This window comes from Ammodytes marinus (assembly GCF_949987685.1).
Source record: "Ammodytes marinus genome assembly, chromosome: 7".
NCBI lineage: Eukaryota > Metazoa > Chordata > Actinopteri > Uranoscopiformes > Ammodytidae > Ammodytes > Ammodytes marinus.
Window position 1 is genome coordinate 21,732,843 of NC_137211.1, and position 17,227 is coordinate 21,750,069.

The window sequence follows — 17,227 nt, forward strand, 5'->3', positions numbered from 1 at the left end:
GATGAGGAAGAAAAAGTTGAAATGCAGTAAACAAGGCTGGATTGGTGAGGTTCCTAAAGACTTCACGTTTTGTGCAATATAACGGTGGAGACAGAAGTACTGTATTCAGTTACACTTGATATTACAGCACCTTTATGGCAGACTAAAAAATACAGTGTAAATGAAAGTGTTTACAGTTTAATAGAATACAATGAAAATAAGCTGCTTTGTTCAGACTGAAAAAAAAAAGATTTATGTATGTGGCAGATAAAAAAAGATGAAGTTTCCCAATTATCCAGACATACTGTATTAGTCATTTGTGATTTCTTCCATACCATACTTTGTCTCAGCACCGCTAATGTGAAAAGTCAAGTGAAACCGGAGCTGTTTTTTAAAATGTGTTGTATAGAATGAGCCAGAACATTAATCAACAACAATCAGAATGGATTTCATGCAAAGATGTTCCCACACCTGGTCACTAGAGAGTGCAACAATCCACATTATAGCACTATAAACATGGATTTGGCGTCTAGTCAAAGGAGCTCTCTGCAGTTCACATGTGATGGAAACTCCAGAGTGTGTTCTTGTAAATGTTTACATTTTATGTCTGCATTGGTCACAAAATGACTGTATGGATTTATTATTGTGAGATCAAAGTTATTTAAGGGGACTGTTTTAAGGGCTCTTGGAATTTTAATACCTTATGTGTCTCTCTGGTGGGATTTATGTGCGTGTGTATGTATGTGTGAGAGAGAGAGAGAGAAAAGGTGTGTGTGTGAGCGTGTCAGATAATCTTGGGTCACAAATGTCATACTGTACAATCCATAAATTAATAAACATCCAAAGCTGTCTTGTCTGAGAAGCTGACTCTACGTCTCATTTGAAGGATCACACACTCACACTCTATGTCTCTCTGTCTGTCTGTCTCTCTCTCTCTCTCTCTCTCTCTCTCTCTCTGCATCTCCTGTGCGTGTGCAAGTGTGTTGTAGGCTTAGTACTGAATATGAACTCACTGTGCTAATATCATATCCCCCTATTGACCATAGTTTTGTCGAAGTTGGCTGTGGAAGTGAAAACATCTCTTACGCCCTATCTCCCTTCACTGCTTATCATCTTGTCCCAGACGAACACGGGTGGTACATTTTTCATACAAGAAGGTTGTAATCTTGGATGCTGAGGGGGCTGGAGAAATTCAGTAGTTCCCAATAAATCAAATCAAATCAGTTTTATTTGTATAGCCCAATATCACATTCCATACAATATGATACAATATGACACCCTGCCCTTACACCCTTAGCTCGGCTGAGAAAAAACTCCCAGTAAAAAACCCTTTACCGGGATTTAAAAAAATGTTTGAAGAAATCTCACGGAGAGTTGTCAAAGTAAGGGATCCCTCTCCCAGGACGGATTTTGGAACTGGAAGAGGACAGACAGGCAACCAGTGAGCGAAGCACAGATTAATTTAAAGATAGATAAGATAGATAAGTGTCGCTGTGCAGAATTTGAAACAAGGATTTGAGACTGGTGGTGTGACATTCATCTGCTGAAATATGCTCTGACGTTCAGGCATGGTTTTGCGAGTTTGAAAGCCAATTAGGCTATTGTTTATTAAATAAAATGTTCTGCACACGTATGACCTGGACACCTGTAATTTCCAAGTTGCTCACAGTGAGTGTTTCCAGTAATGTAGGCCTATTGGACTCTGATAATCTTTTGCGATAAATATTATACACAGATTTTGGATTTTTTAAAGAGTAATTTAGTATTTTTCTTTTAAAAAAGCAGTTAATGTAACTTTTTTGAAAACCGTTTGAGACAGATAATTATCATTAAATATATAATATATTGTACATGTTTTTTTGTCTTGTTTTGAAAGTGAAGGGCTGACTCCGGAAGTGCAATATTGTCTGACGTCTGGTTTCTTTATATGTCCATGGTGGTCTGGTCCTTTCTCAGACACGCGCACGCTCCCTCGCGCGCACGTTGAAAGTCCGTCGCCTCGCTCCGCCTCTTTTGAAGCTCTAACTTTTCATAAATGATTCGCTGTGGTTCAAATTGACCTTCCTTCGCGAGTCGCGACGAACAAACTAAAATGCCAAATTGACCTGCGTCAGCCTCGAGCAGCAGCAGCAGCAGCTTTGCTTCAGCTTTCTCAGCTTGAGTCTACTCTGTCCCTGTCTTTCACACTGACCTCCTCAGCCTCCTCGCACAGGTGAGCAAACTGTTTTATTTTATAACACACATTATTTTCTTCTTTTTAAAATGTTGTTAAAACAGGTGCCAAGAGATTTGTACATTTAAAATATTCTCCTAATCACTATGCCTATTGAAATATCTAATATACCTGCTGATAACACTTGTGTGCTATTAATATGTGGTAGGCTTATATTCCAAGACTTAAGATACTTCGTGTGCATACTGACCTCAGCTTCTTGATGGCCCTTGACAGCTTTTTTACAGGACTGTTGTCATGTTTTATTGCTCTGCAGTGAGTTAACATAGACTTTGTGTTGGATTGGTGTTTATTTTTAGGGATTATATTGTGAGATACTTGGTGAATAATCTCAGTAAATAACTAATTTGGATTTTGGTTATTTTTTGTCAGGGTTTACATTTTGTGAAAGAAAACTTGCTTTGTGTAATGTCTTTACACCATCATGAGGTTCTTGTGAGTTCAGTGTGATTGATCTATTCAGAGTTTTCCTGCTCATTCTGAGTAATATCTGTTGGACAGAGAGCAGCTGTTTGCCTCAGAGAGTTTTCCCTCAAATAGAAGTGTTGCTTAACTGTAACATTTCATTGTGATTTTTAAAAAAGTTAACAAAATCATCATTATAATTCCCCTTGACTTCAGGGAATTCCGGAAGCTGATTTTATTCATTAGGCCGCCTTTCTGAAAAAGAAAATTGAGAATGGTTTGTTTCTATTACACTAGGCACTCACACTTAATCAAATTAATTTCAGCCCTGTTTCCTATTCAATATGTTAACTGTGCGTGTTTGTTCATGTAGTTAAATGTGGAAAAAGTCTGGCCGCTGCTTGTCATTGCCCTCTCTGTTAAGTCCAAAATATTATTCAGTCATTATTCAGTTTTTTTTTGTGCCCAGGCCAGTTCAATCTAATAATGCTTATGTTTTTTTTCTGTACTTCTCCTCATGTCAAAAGTATGAGGGATTTTTTCATGCTGTGTGTGTCAGGGTTTTTCTCTAGTTTTTGGTTAAATTCTTTAATCAATACATAACATTTATGCAGGTGTGACTGGATTGATTTATTTTTATTTGTCTGTGTGAGCTTTTAAGATGTAAAAATGTCACAACTTATTGAATTGACAAAATGCTGTCTGATAGAAATTTTAAAATCAAATGTGGCACCTCCGTCATCTCGTCATGCCTACAAATAGATAAAAAGTCCTGGTGCTTGGTGTGTGTTCGCGTGAGAGAGACCTTGGTCATCCCGTATGTTTTGGCAGATATGAGAATGACACAGCAGTGTTTACCATGTAAACTGTTCAGTGATACAGTCTCACACACGCACACACACAGGAGAATACATACATGGTGCCCTTCAAATGGCCTCTGTTGTTCCGTAATTTTTTTCCTTAAGAAACAAGAACTACCAGCTCATCTGGGTCCTCAGGCAGGATGTCCCAATGAGTACAGCAGTTGATAAGGAAATACACTCTCACTCACTTTCACTTACTTACACAACACACATACACACACACACACACACACACACACACACACACACACACACACACACACACACACACACACACACACACACACACACACACACACACACACACACACAATGGAAGCTTCATCTGAATCTGAGTTCATGCATCTCAGTAACTCCTGCACTTTCGTAGGTCAGTCAAACCCTGATGCTGGATCTGCAGTTGGAGTGGAATGGTAAATGGCCATGGCACACTGTAACGTAAGTGCATTTTAGCCTTTGCCTCTTTCTTTTATTTAATTTTAGGCACAGGACTTTTCAACCATGTGGGAGGGGGTTGTAGTGTACCCAGTCTGATTTCATTTATTAACTTTTTCTGTCTCAAAGCTTTACGTCAAGCCGGTGAGGGCCACAGGTCACACTAAGCCCACACAATTGTAAAAACACAACTTTTTATTGTTCTGATTTAATCCACATGAGGCAAATAGATTTTCAAACCCAAAAATGTATAAAAAAAAATACAGACTCAGCTTTTACAAGTCAAGGAAAACTTGACATTTACACTGCTTTATATGTTCTTCATCATATGATCACTGTGATGCACAGTATTGTTGTTTATCAACTAAAACAGACTGACTGACCTCATTTTTTGTGTTTATTTGTCCTCCTGCAGCGATCATCACCCTCCTCTCCTCACGATCATGTCAACCTGGGACCTTCAGCGAACCCACAGTCAGTAGCTGTGCTTCACCTATAGATCTATTTGATATCACATAGAACATAAAGCAGAATAATACTGTAAACATTCACCACCAGCAGTCTGTCTGGAAGGCTTGTTTTCAGTGGCCTGCATATTCTTTTAGAAAATATCCCACAAATAGCATCTTTAATGACTTTTAATTCTGCATTTTTTTCATGTATCAGAACACACATCCCTGACGAGACAAATTATCAATAATAGCAGATAAAGTGTGTCAGAGTTTGTTTTGTAATGTATTTTTTTGTTTACTTTCTGTCGAATTTCAGTGCCCGGCCTACAGACTTTGACTTCTTGACTGTTATCGGCAAAGGGACCTTTGGAAAGGTGACACTGAACCAATAACTTATTAGTTTACTTATTTGTTGTTGCTGTATTTACACTGTGTGTTTTTACTTTTCAAATGTTTCCTCATTATGAGTCAATCAGGTGACATATTCACAAGCAGGGACTCCTCAGTGAGTGAACATGGACTTTGTGATTACGGACCAGCGTTAAGGAATAATAACCCTAATAGACCAGGTTGCAGGAATTGTTGGTGGGTCATATAGATTAAGATTCCCTCTCAGTACAGCCACTAAGCAGCAGCAATATTGTCTTGAACTGACCTTGAGAGAGAGAAAGAGAGAGAGAGAGAGGGAGAGAGAGATCCGTTGGTGACATTGCAGACAGATTCTACCTGCTACACTCTGATCAAAATGTGCTGCCTGCTGTATGAATCATTAACATAACAATCCACCAAGGCCTCTTAAGGTTACCTTGCCATCATTCAGTCAATGGAACAGCAAAATACTAGTGCGACAAGTAGAGCAGCATTTCACTTAAAGGAAAACGAATACAATCTTGACCTAAATACTTTCCTTTGTCTGCAGATTTGTATTTTCCTACATAAAAGTTAATATTGTTTTTACATTGGCCGCAGTCCAGGGTGATCAATGTCATACCGTTTCTTTTTTTTCTTTGTATCAACACACTGCTTTGATTCCTTTGCATCATCTGTTTCCATAGATCACATTAGCTGTGTTGTGTGCGCTGCTTTTCAGAGGGGGGAAGTTTGTGGTAATGTCCTGACAGCAGTGTGTGGAGATGGTGGCGCGCGCTGTTTACTAAACAAAGCACTGACAAACAAACCTCCATGCAGGTGGTGCTCGCCAAGCTCAAAGCAGACGGCACATTCTTCGCCGTCAAAGTGCTGCAGAAGAAAGTCATCCTGAAGAAGAAAGAGGTGGGCTCTGCTGTCCTGGCTTTTAAGTCTTTTGCTTGTTCATTTGTAATGACACATTTTCTTTCTTTTATAAACAATGTTCACTCTAATGCTTTAAAAAAACGTAAGGCTTCTTTAATGTAACTTTATTTAAACAAGGACAATGTACAAAAGAAACATTAACCAGGTGGGGGACTACATTCATGTGAACTGATTCTAACTTACCACAGTCCGGCCTAATTAGGCAGAGATAATATTTAAACAGATCACGAGCAGGAAATAGAAATAAATGAATGCATTTTGGACTACGCTGTCCTCTGATGCACCGGGCTCATGTGCACGAAGGTGGAAACTGTCTTTCCAAAGAGAAAAGGCGTGCAAGTATCTTTGAGTGTTATTAGTAAACAGGCTTTTGACCCGGCAACATGATCTGTATCTTATCTAATCTACAGGTTGTTCCGTACAAAGGACAGAATTTTTACAACTCCCACAAAAGAAACGGAGCCACTTGTGTGTTTGTCTGACAACATGTTGGTAATATCTGTTAAAAAGTGCTGAGGAAAGAAAGAACCACATGATAAATACAGAACATGCAGTGTGAAAAATAACAGGGTCATAAAGTAGGAATCTATGTGTGTTTGTGCTAGGTGAAAGCCATCCAAACAGAACCCTGCTTTGCCCCACGCTACCTGTTTTCAACTTCTTTTTCTCTCTTTAGCAAAAGAACATTATGGCAGAGAGAAATGTGCTGCTGAAGAGTCTGAAACACCCTTTTCTGGTCCGGCTCCACTACTCCTTCCAGACCCCAGAGAAGCTCTACTTTGTCCTGGACTATGTGAATGGCGGAGAGGTATGGATCTTAAGCTAAACGCATAAATGAACGTGCAACACTTAATTTTTTTATTTTGAGACTTCATCAGACATGGAAAGTAATTCATTATTTCATGATAAACACCAACAAACATCTATGAGATATATTTTTGATTATGCTTCATGGCATACATTTGAATGGTGCTGGCTGTTTTGATGGACTTTTTGAAATGCGCTGAATTGTAGTTTGGATAAAAATAGGCCACGACAGAATGTAGCTGTGACATCACATTTATTGGCCAAATTAAATCATAACCAGATTGTAGTTTTTTCCTCAAATAAAAGTCATTGTCAGCAATGTGAAGACCTTGTTAACTTAATAATGTTTATGTGTCATATATTATTGAGACCTTCATAAGAAGCAATGCTGCTTTCATCAGACATATGTTGCTATTTTTCTCTCTTTATTGTCTCATTTGTATCTGTACTGTTGTTGTACCACACTGTCACTAATAGTTGGACAAGCTCTTCCCGTTTCCCTTATGCTAAGCTAGGCTAACCATCTGTTATCTGTAGCTTCATATTTAAAGTACAGATATCATATGAGAGTGAGATCAATCTTTACATCTAACTCTTGACAAGGGCGCAAACAACTGTTTCCTCAAAATATCAAACTAAGATCTGCTTGGACACAGCATGTTGCCCTCAACAACGTCCTAATAAGTAATCCTTTATTTGCACATAGCAAATAATATCAGGCTGGCACACAGATATTTTGCTGTGCTTTAGGTCACTATGCAGACGGCATAGAGTTTTACCCAGACCCTGGTAAGAGTATTATCATTATTATTTTAATTAATATTTAGTTTTGCATGTAATGTGTGTGACTTTTGCTGTTTAGAAAAGTATTTCTCCCCGTACTTTCCTGATTTCTGAAATCCTTGTTCTGTCATCCTCAATTCTTTGTCCTCTTTAAACAGCTTATTTATTAAAAAAAAAAGATCTATCCGTCCGCCCATCATTCTCCTCCTCTTTCTGCAGTTGTTTTTCCACCTGCAAAGAGAGAGGTGTTTCTCCGAGCCCAGAGCGAGGTTCTACGCGGCAGAGGTAGCTAGTGCAATCGGCTATCTACACTCTCTCAACATCGTTTACAGGTGAGAACAAAAGACTGTCATAATCATCATCAAACAGTAAATTCACATATTTCTACTTTTTATCTTGATAATCTGCTCGTCTGTTGCAGAGATCTGAAGCCAGAAAATATTCTCTTGGACTCTACTGTGAGTCATATTCAGCACATTGGTGTCTGTGGACTTTAATTCGTCTTGTGTAGTCTTTATTGTGTACATTTCTATTATACTGGTGTAACTGAAATGTTAGGAAATGACTATACGTTGTAACTTATGTGGTGTTTGTGCAGGGCCACGTGGTGCTGACAGATTTTGGTCTGTGCAAAGAAGGCGTCGAGCCACAGGGAACCACTACTACTTTCTGTGGGACTCCAGAGGTGAGGAAAAATATATACATGAAAACAGGTGAAGGATGTTAGGTGCCATACAACACACTGGATATCTTTGTTAGGTTTCAGAGTGATGAGGTTTTGGTGACAACGAAAATATTTGTTAATTTTTTAATTGTTCCCTGTCTGCAGTACTTGGCACCGGAGGTTCTTCGCAAGGAACCATATGACAGGACAGTGGACTGGTGGTGTCTGGGAGCGGTGCTCTATGAAATGATCTACAGCTTGGTATGTGTTTGTGAGGCTGCTTTGTACATTATCCCTTTTTACTGTTATCTTGTTTGCTTGATCGACATTTTTCACCTGACGATCGTCCATTCAAGTCCAACCTTCAAGTATTTGCTGTTTTTTTGCTACTGGGACCATAAATTAGCCTTGCTCCGCCCGCCCGCCTACTTCCGGCCAAATTTTATTTTCCCTTCAGTAGTCAGTCTGGGTGTACAGCCCATTTCCCAGTTTTGCCGGAGATTCGACAGCCGGTCCAATCAGCGAACAGATCGAGTGGCTGAGAACGATGACGTCGAAGTCGCGCTCCAGTTTCAGTTGCCAGAAGCCGGCTCATGACACACGTGACGACCAAACGTTATGCGATTGGTTGGCTAATCCAGAGTGGCACTGGGCAGATCCAATAGTTTTAAACTTTAACAGACACCCGCCTCCATGAGTGAACGTTTGCCAATTACAGCACTGCCAGACCTTTTGTACAAATGAAATGAAGTACGATGGTCTGGTAGCACCAGGCTAACCATAAATATCCCAACCCATCACATTTTAAGCAAACCTTTTTTTCTTTGGTATATATTTTCAAAAGGAATTTGGCACGTAATAGCAACAAAGACAAATGTTGGTCTGGATTGCAAGGACATTTTCTACAAATGTTCATAGTCGACAAAGGAAAAATCGTACTTTGGTTGCCCTTTGCCTTGGTGCCACCAATATTTATGGGTTAAGGTGAAATGACTATTTCATGAATTGCCATGACATTTGGTACAGACATTCATATTTGCCTCAGGAAGGATTGAAATCACTTAATTATTGACCCCTTAACATTTTAATTGTTTTCTTGTTTATCCAACACTTATTTATCACTGGTTCATTACCATCATGTCTTAAATAACTTCCCCGTCTTCATCTGAACCATGAAAAATAATGACAAGATTAACACAATAAGGTCACAGTCCTAAAGAACAACAAACATGTTTAATTGTATTGTGTCATTGTACACTGATTATGTTTGTATCCATCATCCCTCTGCTTCAGCCTCCTTTCTATAGCCGTGACGTGGGTGAAATGTATGACGGGATCCTCCACAAAAAGCTGCCTTTGCCTCCAGGGAAGTCTGACGCTGTCTGCTCTTTGCTGGTGGGTCTCCTGCAGAAGGACCAGCACAGACGCCTCGGGGCCATCGCCGACTTTGTGAGTGTCTTATGACAAAAATAATGTCTTTCAACAAAACAGATGCTTTGCCAGACAAGAAATAAGTTGGGGAACTGGTACCTTACATGTAAGGAAACTGGTACCTTACAGTATGAAACCTCTTTAAAGGTGTTTGGACCTTCTCTGTGAACAGATCTACACCCAGTGTTTCTGAGAAAGTGTAAAACTTCACTTTATTATAGTTTAAAACAGCGGAATTGTGAAAACGTCTTTTGGAAATGTCAGTGTAACTATGCAGTAGCATGTTACACATGATAAACATTTCTTCATTTCATTCATAGTTGGAAATAAAGAACCACAACTTTTTCTCTCCAATCAACTGGGACGACCTTGACCACAAGAGAATCACTCCTCCATACAACCCCAACGTGGTGAGTCGTTTTCAGGATGCCTGTCTGGGGAACTCTGCTCATTGTTTTACACACTAAGTCCGTTCCTGCCATCTTGGTGTCAACTGTGTCTATGCAAGTCTTGGTGACTGTGTGCCTTCTCAAATATCTCCTTTACAATCATTCACCTTCAATTATATATTTCTTTACATTTTCGGGTAACATCAGCCAACAAAACAACCTTTTGGATTCTCTTCTAAATCTCTCTATCCTCTATACAGATGACAACATTACACCAGTACAACAGTTATGAGGCATTATATTATTCGCTCCTTATATTATTAGATTTTAATCCAAAGGAAACTCCACCTCATTTATTATTTTCATATATGAGGACACGTTGATATATGCATTATCACTGAGTTCATTTCTTTGCTCCTTCAGAGGGGCCCAGCTGACATTCAGCATATCGATCCAGAGTTCACCAGAGAAATGGTTTCAAACTCGGTGTGTCGGACCCCGGAGCTCAACGCTAGCAGCAGCTCCAACAACGCCTTCAACGGCTTCTCCTTCGTCGCCACCGAGGACAGCTTCCTTTGAGGAGGGAGCTAACATCGTGATTTAAAAGACCTCTTTTGAGTTTAGCACTCATGAAAATAAGAACTTTTTATATACAAAGGGAGGAATCCCACATGGAATCTATCATGTTTGACTTGAACGGAGGGATTTCCCTTTTGAGGATGAGGCGTTATAATGGAGCGCGCCTGCAATGGAGACATTTATAGTTATAATAGGCTATGTCCAACGTTTTGCCTGGCAGTCCAAGGTCTGCTTGTAGAAAGGTAGTGATGATCAAAATCAAAAGTAGCTCTGTATATTAAGTAAACTCTTATAAAGAGGAAGCAGCATCTTTAAGATGCAGTGCAAATGATCCTTATCCCATTAATTTGCAACAGGATGATGAACATCTGAAGCTGGATTTTCAAAAACATTGCCTTCCGGTCGGCATCCAAACCTCAAGACTGGGTTTTGCTGAAATTCGGCGCATACGCAAATGAAAGAAAAATCTCCAGGTGCACACATGTTGGTGACCACAGATGCACAAGAGGGGAACAAACCAAGTGCAACCATGCACAGATGTGTGCAATGTGGATGATGTGTTTTAAAGCATTTTAAGATATCACAACATCTCAATTATTAATATCCATCAACCCAGATCCATTGGTGGATCAGCTACGGGGATATTGACATGGATGTTAAGAGTCATGCAAATAATTAATACAAGCTTATTAATGAATATTTATACCAATACGCATTATCCTAGATAAAATGAGTGTAGCAGAGGCAAAACCTGGGTCTGTGTAAAAACTGTAATGGAATGTAACCACTACTGCGTCAAAGAGCTGGCTTTACGCCTGAAAGCAAATAGAACCCTTACCGTGGTGACGTCTCTATCACTGATCTCATTGTAATAGCTAACTGATATGAATGACCATAATAACCTCTGGGTTCACCAGTGATTTGAAAAACAGTAAACGGCATCCAGAAAAAAGCTGTTTCATCTGAAAAACACATATCCACAGGAAACAGTTCAGCCGCTTTAACAATGCAACATTTTGCATTTTAACATCACATATCAATACATATACAATGCATAACTATACTGGCTTCTACACTGTTGTAGACTGCCCAAATGGCACTTTGCAATTGCTGTTTTTAAAGTACAAACAGTTCACTTTTCTTACTAACTTAACGGTACTGATGTTAATACGCAAGGAGAACTGAGGGTTTCGTTCTGTAGAAGGTAATACAGTGAGAGACTAATGATTTTTCATTAATGACAACAACAAAAAAATCATACCAAATTGTTCATTATGAATTTGTAGATGATGCACTGATGGAAGCACATTTGTCAGGAAACTACAAGGCAGTGTTCACATCATGACTGTTTATCTTTTCGACTATGGTTTTGTTATTTGCATTGTATTTTAGCCTGTAGATAGCAGACAGTTATATTGGTTAGTTTTATGATGAACGCTAAAACAGTTGTTAAATTGACTGTGAGTGTAGAATCACAGCTTTTCAATAGGATTATGTTCTGTAGTAATGTGATTATACTGTATATCAGAGTGAACCAGGAGGTGCCTCTCTACCATGGAGATGAAGTTGGTGAACACTTGTGATGGGCTTTAATCTTATACATCTGATGTCATTGAATTTTATTTTTATTATCCTGTTTAGATATAAATTCTTAAAGTCTTTTTTGATCCCATACTAAAGAAACTCTTCTCTTTCTATTACTGAACATAGCCTGTTCCCAATTACTTTCTTAACAAAACGTCTGTCTGCTTTGGTTCAAAGTTTTTTTTTTAAATCATAGACTGTATCGCTTGACTTTACAGGGAAATAACTTTCACTACCTCTTCTAAATGGTTCCATTCATCGCTCGGAAATATGCTGCTCTGAGCCTCCTTGTTCGCTATTTGCCTTTTGAACCTGTAACCGTGCTCACCACGCCGTTATACAGCGACTGATCCTGTAAACAGAGAGGCTGATATTAGAGACTGTCGGGTCACGCTGCCAGCAGCAGCAGTGTCACAGTGGGCTGATGCCAACACAGGCCAAATCCAAGCCTGTGTGTGTATGTACATAGAAAACTTGTTAATAAACCAAACAACTGTCAAAACATTTACATGTTCTTTTCTATGAGCCATTTAATCTGTGTGCATAACAGAAAAAATGTTTTTTGTAACCCACCTATCAGTGACTTGCTTGTAAATGTTGAATGTTATTTTAAAAAACACTACATTTGAGTGAAAACCTGAATGAATTCATATAGGATTATAGGTGACTGTGAATATGAATGGTTAGTTTAGATGGGTGTATTTATGATATTTATAGCCATCCAATTTTGACGTTTGTGATACAGCTTACATGACTGGGTGAAGACAGAATTTGAGTAAATGGTTTTAGGGGAGAGACATGCACTACTTGAGTTTTAATAACTAAATTGGTTTAAGTGAAACATAAGAAAATGTTTTATTAGTACAACGTAGTTCTTATTTTCATTGCATTGTCCTTAATTACTTGCATTTATGATAATAATTTACTCCATAACAGTATTCGTAAGATGGCGTGGATGTGACACTTTAAACACAAGAAAGGTCAAATGTAGTTATTAGAGGAGAGTACATTTACTGTAGCTAAGTACTGTTGATTCTTGGATTTTAAAATAGTATTTCCATTTTATACTTTACTTATTTATACTTCCTTTACACTACTTAATTTATTTGACAGCTACAAATTATTTTTCAAACTAAACATGATCAGAACAGGATGCATAGTTTCCTCTTATCAAGTCTTTTAACGCCTAACAGTACTTAAAAAGTAGTCCTTAAAGTTTTATTTTCTTATAAAAAAGTGAAAAAAATCTAGGAGTATAATGTCGCAAATATATTTCAACCTGAAATCTACGTAATTGAATGATGCAACAAGAAATCTTATTTTCCCTTATTTTTTTTGCCTATAGAAGTTCTTTGGAATTTTAATATTTTTTTTTAAACAGCCCAACAGTTTATGAAGGAGTTCAGCTTGATTAGCTACGACAAAGATGCTGATCACGCATTAAAGCATCAGTGATTATACTATAAGATATGTAATTGTATGATAAAGGTCATGAGTTCTTTACCCTGAAATAATATTCCTTTAATATTTCAAAAGCAAACGATCTGAATACTTCCTACACCCGTTTCAAAACCACAAGTGTTCAGATATTTGATCATTCTGTATTTGCTTAACAGTTGTAATAATCTCCAATGGGTATTACACAACCTGTCTGGTTGCTTGAGTTTGGAATGCCCAGTGGACATTATAACAACTTTGTTGGCAACAATTACATCAGCTTCTCTGTTAAAGCAAGGTTCTGTCAGCATGACGTACATCTAGTTTGGTATACACTGTGTGTGTGTGTGTGTGTGCACTATGCCAAGGGTGTCACAAAACTGCATTCATTCATGTATGGTGCCAACAGAACCTAGTGGGACTAGTGAAGCCAAAACAAAAAAAATGCAAACTCAGCAAGCCGGTAACAGTGTTTTGTTGTTGTTTTTGGAATCATTCCAACTTGAAAGCACACACGGGTCAGCTCTGGTAAACCGTGTCCTATTAACACAATATTAACTCCTGAAAAAGTAGAACAAAGTTACCAAACAGACAACACAGTAAAGTGAAGTGATTCATTCAGATCTCATAGGGAATATTGTGCAACTTGTGGGAGGAAACATGCAGACTGGAGGGTGAGCACACAATCGCTCAAAGTCCTTTTGGCACCAAATTTGTTTTACAACACACTGACTTTTAACACAACTTCAAATATCATGTTATTAATTTTGACACTGATCTATATTTGCCCACTCTGGTTTATCAGCAAGGGGCACATTTATGACAGCTCACACACTCCAATGTCACAATAAACCAACTATCACACATTTATTTTACACAAAGCATGGCGTAGCAACATAGCAGCTGAATGCTTAAAAGGTGAAAAATAGTGTGTAGGCCCACTATAATGTTATCCAAGGGGACCCCGCCGCAACCTAAGCCATCAAACAGTTGTTCCAGTTCCAGTTGCAGTGGATATCTCTGTCTGTCAGCACCATAACAAGAGTGCAAAAAGCAGAACTTGAAAAGTAGGAAAAGTAGAGAGAAAGTAGCCTAAGTTAGGGACAACAAACTCAACCGAAGAAGCCAAACGTCATCCAGGCACAGTCAATTTGATTATTTTGGCATATAGGCCTATTTGAATATTTCTCCAGTGTAAACAAAGGCTTATGGTAAAGAAATAGAAGAATACAAGAAAAAGATGAAAGAATGAATTGTGGCCCAAAGTTGAGGGAAGTCAACTTGGGTTGCATGTTCAATCCCAGGAATTTGAGTGAGCACTGAGCAGTGCAGGGACCTTTGAATCACCACCAAGGGGCAACAAAAAAAAAGGAGTCACAAACTTTTAAATGATAGTCATTCATATACCATAGATGCGTAATAAATCCGTCATTCAATAACTTTCTCTAATTTACTGTACATTGATGAAATCGATACTAAATAGAACATTCATGTAGGGGCCTATAGGGCTTAGTAAGGTAAGAAAAATAGGCCTACTTTGTGAGGGAGAGGAGGATTGCAGAGGAAAATAAAATTAATAAGCCTACAACTTATTATTCTTTGAAAAGATTTTTAAAAAATCAAGAAGTCTGATGTTGATGACGACGTTGGTTTTTCACCTTATTTTCTGGCTTAATTTTTTTTGACATCACTGTTTTATCAACAAGAACAACAGACTGGCTTCACACAAAACAAGCAAGGTTGCAAGGTGGGACAAGGTCGCCACCTGCTGCATGACTGTACCACCGCCTAGTGGTCAAAGTGAGAAACACACACTCAGCATAGTCGATGCAAACAGAACTCAAAGCTGTGTTGTGTAATAATCTTTCTATATGTCCATGGTAATAATACACACATAATTGTGTGCAAGGCTGGCTCACAAAGAAGATCACTAACGAACACTCCCCGCTCTACTGCGCATGTCGAATGCAGAGAAGAGGAGAAGAAGAGACGAGAGCTGCGATCATGACTTCTTGTTGTGTTGTTGGTTGCAAAAACCGTTCTAATAAGAATAACAAAACGAGGAAGTTCTACAGAATACCATCATCTCGCACCCCATTCAAGGCAAACAGGAGACGTCTTTGGTTACAAGCTATCAGAAGAATCGATTGGAGCGAGCAGACGATTAAAAATGCATCAATCTGCAGTGATCACTTCAGGTAAGCCTTAGCGAACAAGCTAATAAGAACCGTTGGTTTTAAAATAAACACAATTATTGATGAGTCCTACACAAATATAACAATGTTAATAATTAACGATTGTAAGCAATAGCGTAATCGTTCAAATTGGAGTAGTTTATATACTATTTATGAGTAGAACTAGCTTGAGAGCTAATGTACCCTGGTTCAGTTTTGCGAAGTTGCGTTGCTAAACTTTTGTAACTGTTGTAGGCTACCACATGCTAGGCCAGTAGGCTATCTAGCCAACCATGAGGTTTTATCATTACCGTAAGTCACTGGAATACACTTTATACAGGAGAGGCATCTGACGACTTCGACAGTCCTGCCTTCGTCCCGACAATCTTCCCCGACTCAACCTTAACCCAGTCCGGAAAAGATGGCGATGCAAAATTGGAGCGGTAAAGATTTTGTTGTTGACTGATCAACAGCCATGACTCGATTCAGTATGACTGGGAGTGCAAAGAAGGAATGTTGAGTGATTTAACGGGTTTCTGTCATAGGTTTCTGTGCAACGTCATTGCATGTAGCCTATGAGCTTCTGCTTTGTAGAATAGCAAACTGACTGTTTTTTTTAACAGAGGAACCGTCCATGCATGGGCTGTGATAGTCCGGATTTTGTTCCATCCGTTTTCTCCTATGGCAGCACCCGAAACACTACAGAAAATGTGGCACGGTCAGTTAGCTTATTGTGAATGCGCTCAAGGGTGGATTAAGTTGGGAGAACCATCTCTTATTGGTTCTGATGAAAGTCAGGCTTTGACTAAAAACAGAGACTTTGTAGGCCTGCAGATTTGGGCTTCCCTTCTCCACTGTCCAAAATAATCAGAGACTGCATACCAATGTTGACTGATAATGTGGTCTAGTAAGGATGCAGTGAGAACAAACATCCGAAACATGATTTGACACAATTTGATTCTCAATCTTTTTGTTTGATTGCGTCTCATTTCAGCATGACAGATGGACAGAGAATCAGGAGGTGGTTGAAGTCAAGTTGGGGTTTCAGCAATTGTGTATGAGCCTGGCTTTACACAGGGAAACTTCATGCAATTTGTTGCGGGTCGCAAATTGCATGCAACATAATATCCATGTAACTTGACTGTTAGGCTGCTACACAAAACAATATAAAAAATTATCAGTCACACGCAACACATATAGTTTACCCACACAAACTAGCTATCTCGATTAATATTTTATACTTGGCCTGTATTCTGCATTGTTTTCTCGCCTACCTACTGCTAGTAAGTGTTTGATTTCGGACGGTTTTCTGTCTGGAATATTAATTTGGATGTGTTGGCAATTTGTCTATTGTTTTGTTTTTTTCATTATGAATGAATACTTTATTCCGGACTCAAAGTTCCATATGACAATACAAATACAAGGTCAACACAGATTAAAATACATACAAGCATCGATTCCAATGTTTCCACAACCCAGAGAAGTACCTTGTATCACTCTGTTTAGTGTCAGTGAGTGCAATTGTTATTTAGTTTTTTGACTCTAGAAGTCGACACATACATTTGTACATTCAATTCCTCAACACAGCATGAAAGGTGGGGACATTACTAGTCACAAACAAAGAGCTAGCACTTGTCCATCTTGGAAGTTTAAGGAGGATCCTAAACGCATCATTATACGCTACCTGCAGCTTCTTCAGTTTAGCTGTTCTATATTTAC

At 38.7% G+C, this 17,227-nt stretch overlaps 1 protein-coding gene across 1 annotated transcript; it reads left to right on the forward strand.

Annotated features, from left to right (window-relative positions):
- Positions 1 to 3,865: 3,865 nt before the first annotated feature.
- On the forward strand, positions 3,866 to 12,380 carry sgk2a (serum/glucocorticoid regulated kinase 2a; the record flags this gene model as incomplete). Its single annotated transcript, XM_080031824.1, is given in 13 exon segments — positions 3,866 to 3,895; positions 3,898 to 3,918; positions 4,331 to 4,389; positions 4,684 to 4,741; positions 5,556 to 5,639; positions 6,337 to 6,468; positions 7,470 to 7,582; positions 7,672 to 7,708; positions 7,849 to 7,935; positions 8,080 to 8,175; positions 9,208 to 9,363; positions 9,666 to 9,755; positions 10,158 to 12,380. Coding segments are annotated over 13 exon segments (1,119 nt in total). The 3' UTR covers positions 10,314 to 12,380.
- Positions 12,381 to 17,227: the final 4,847 nt, after the last annotated feature.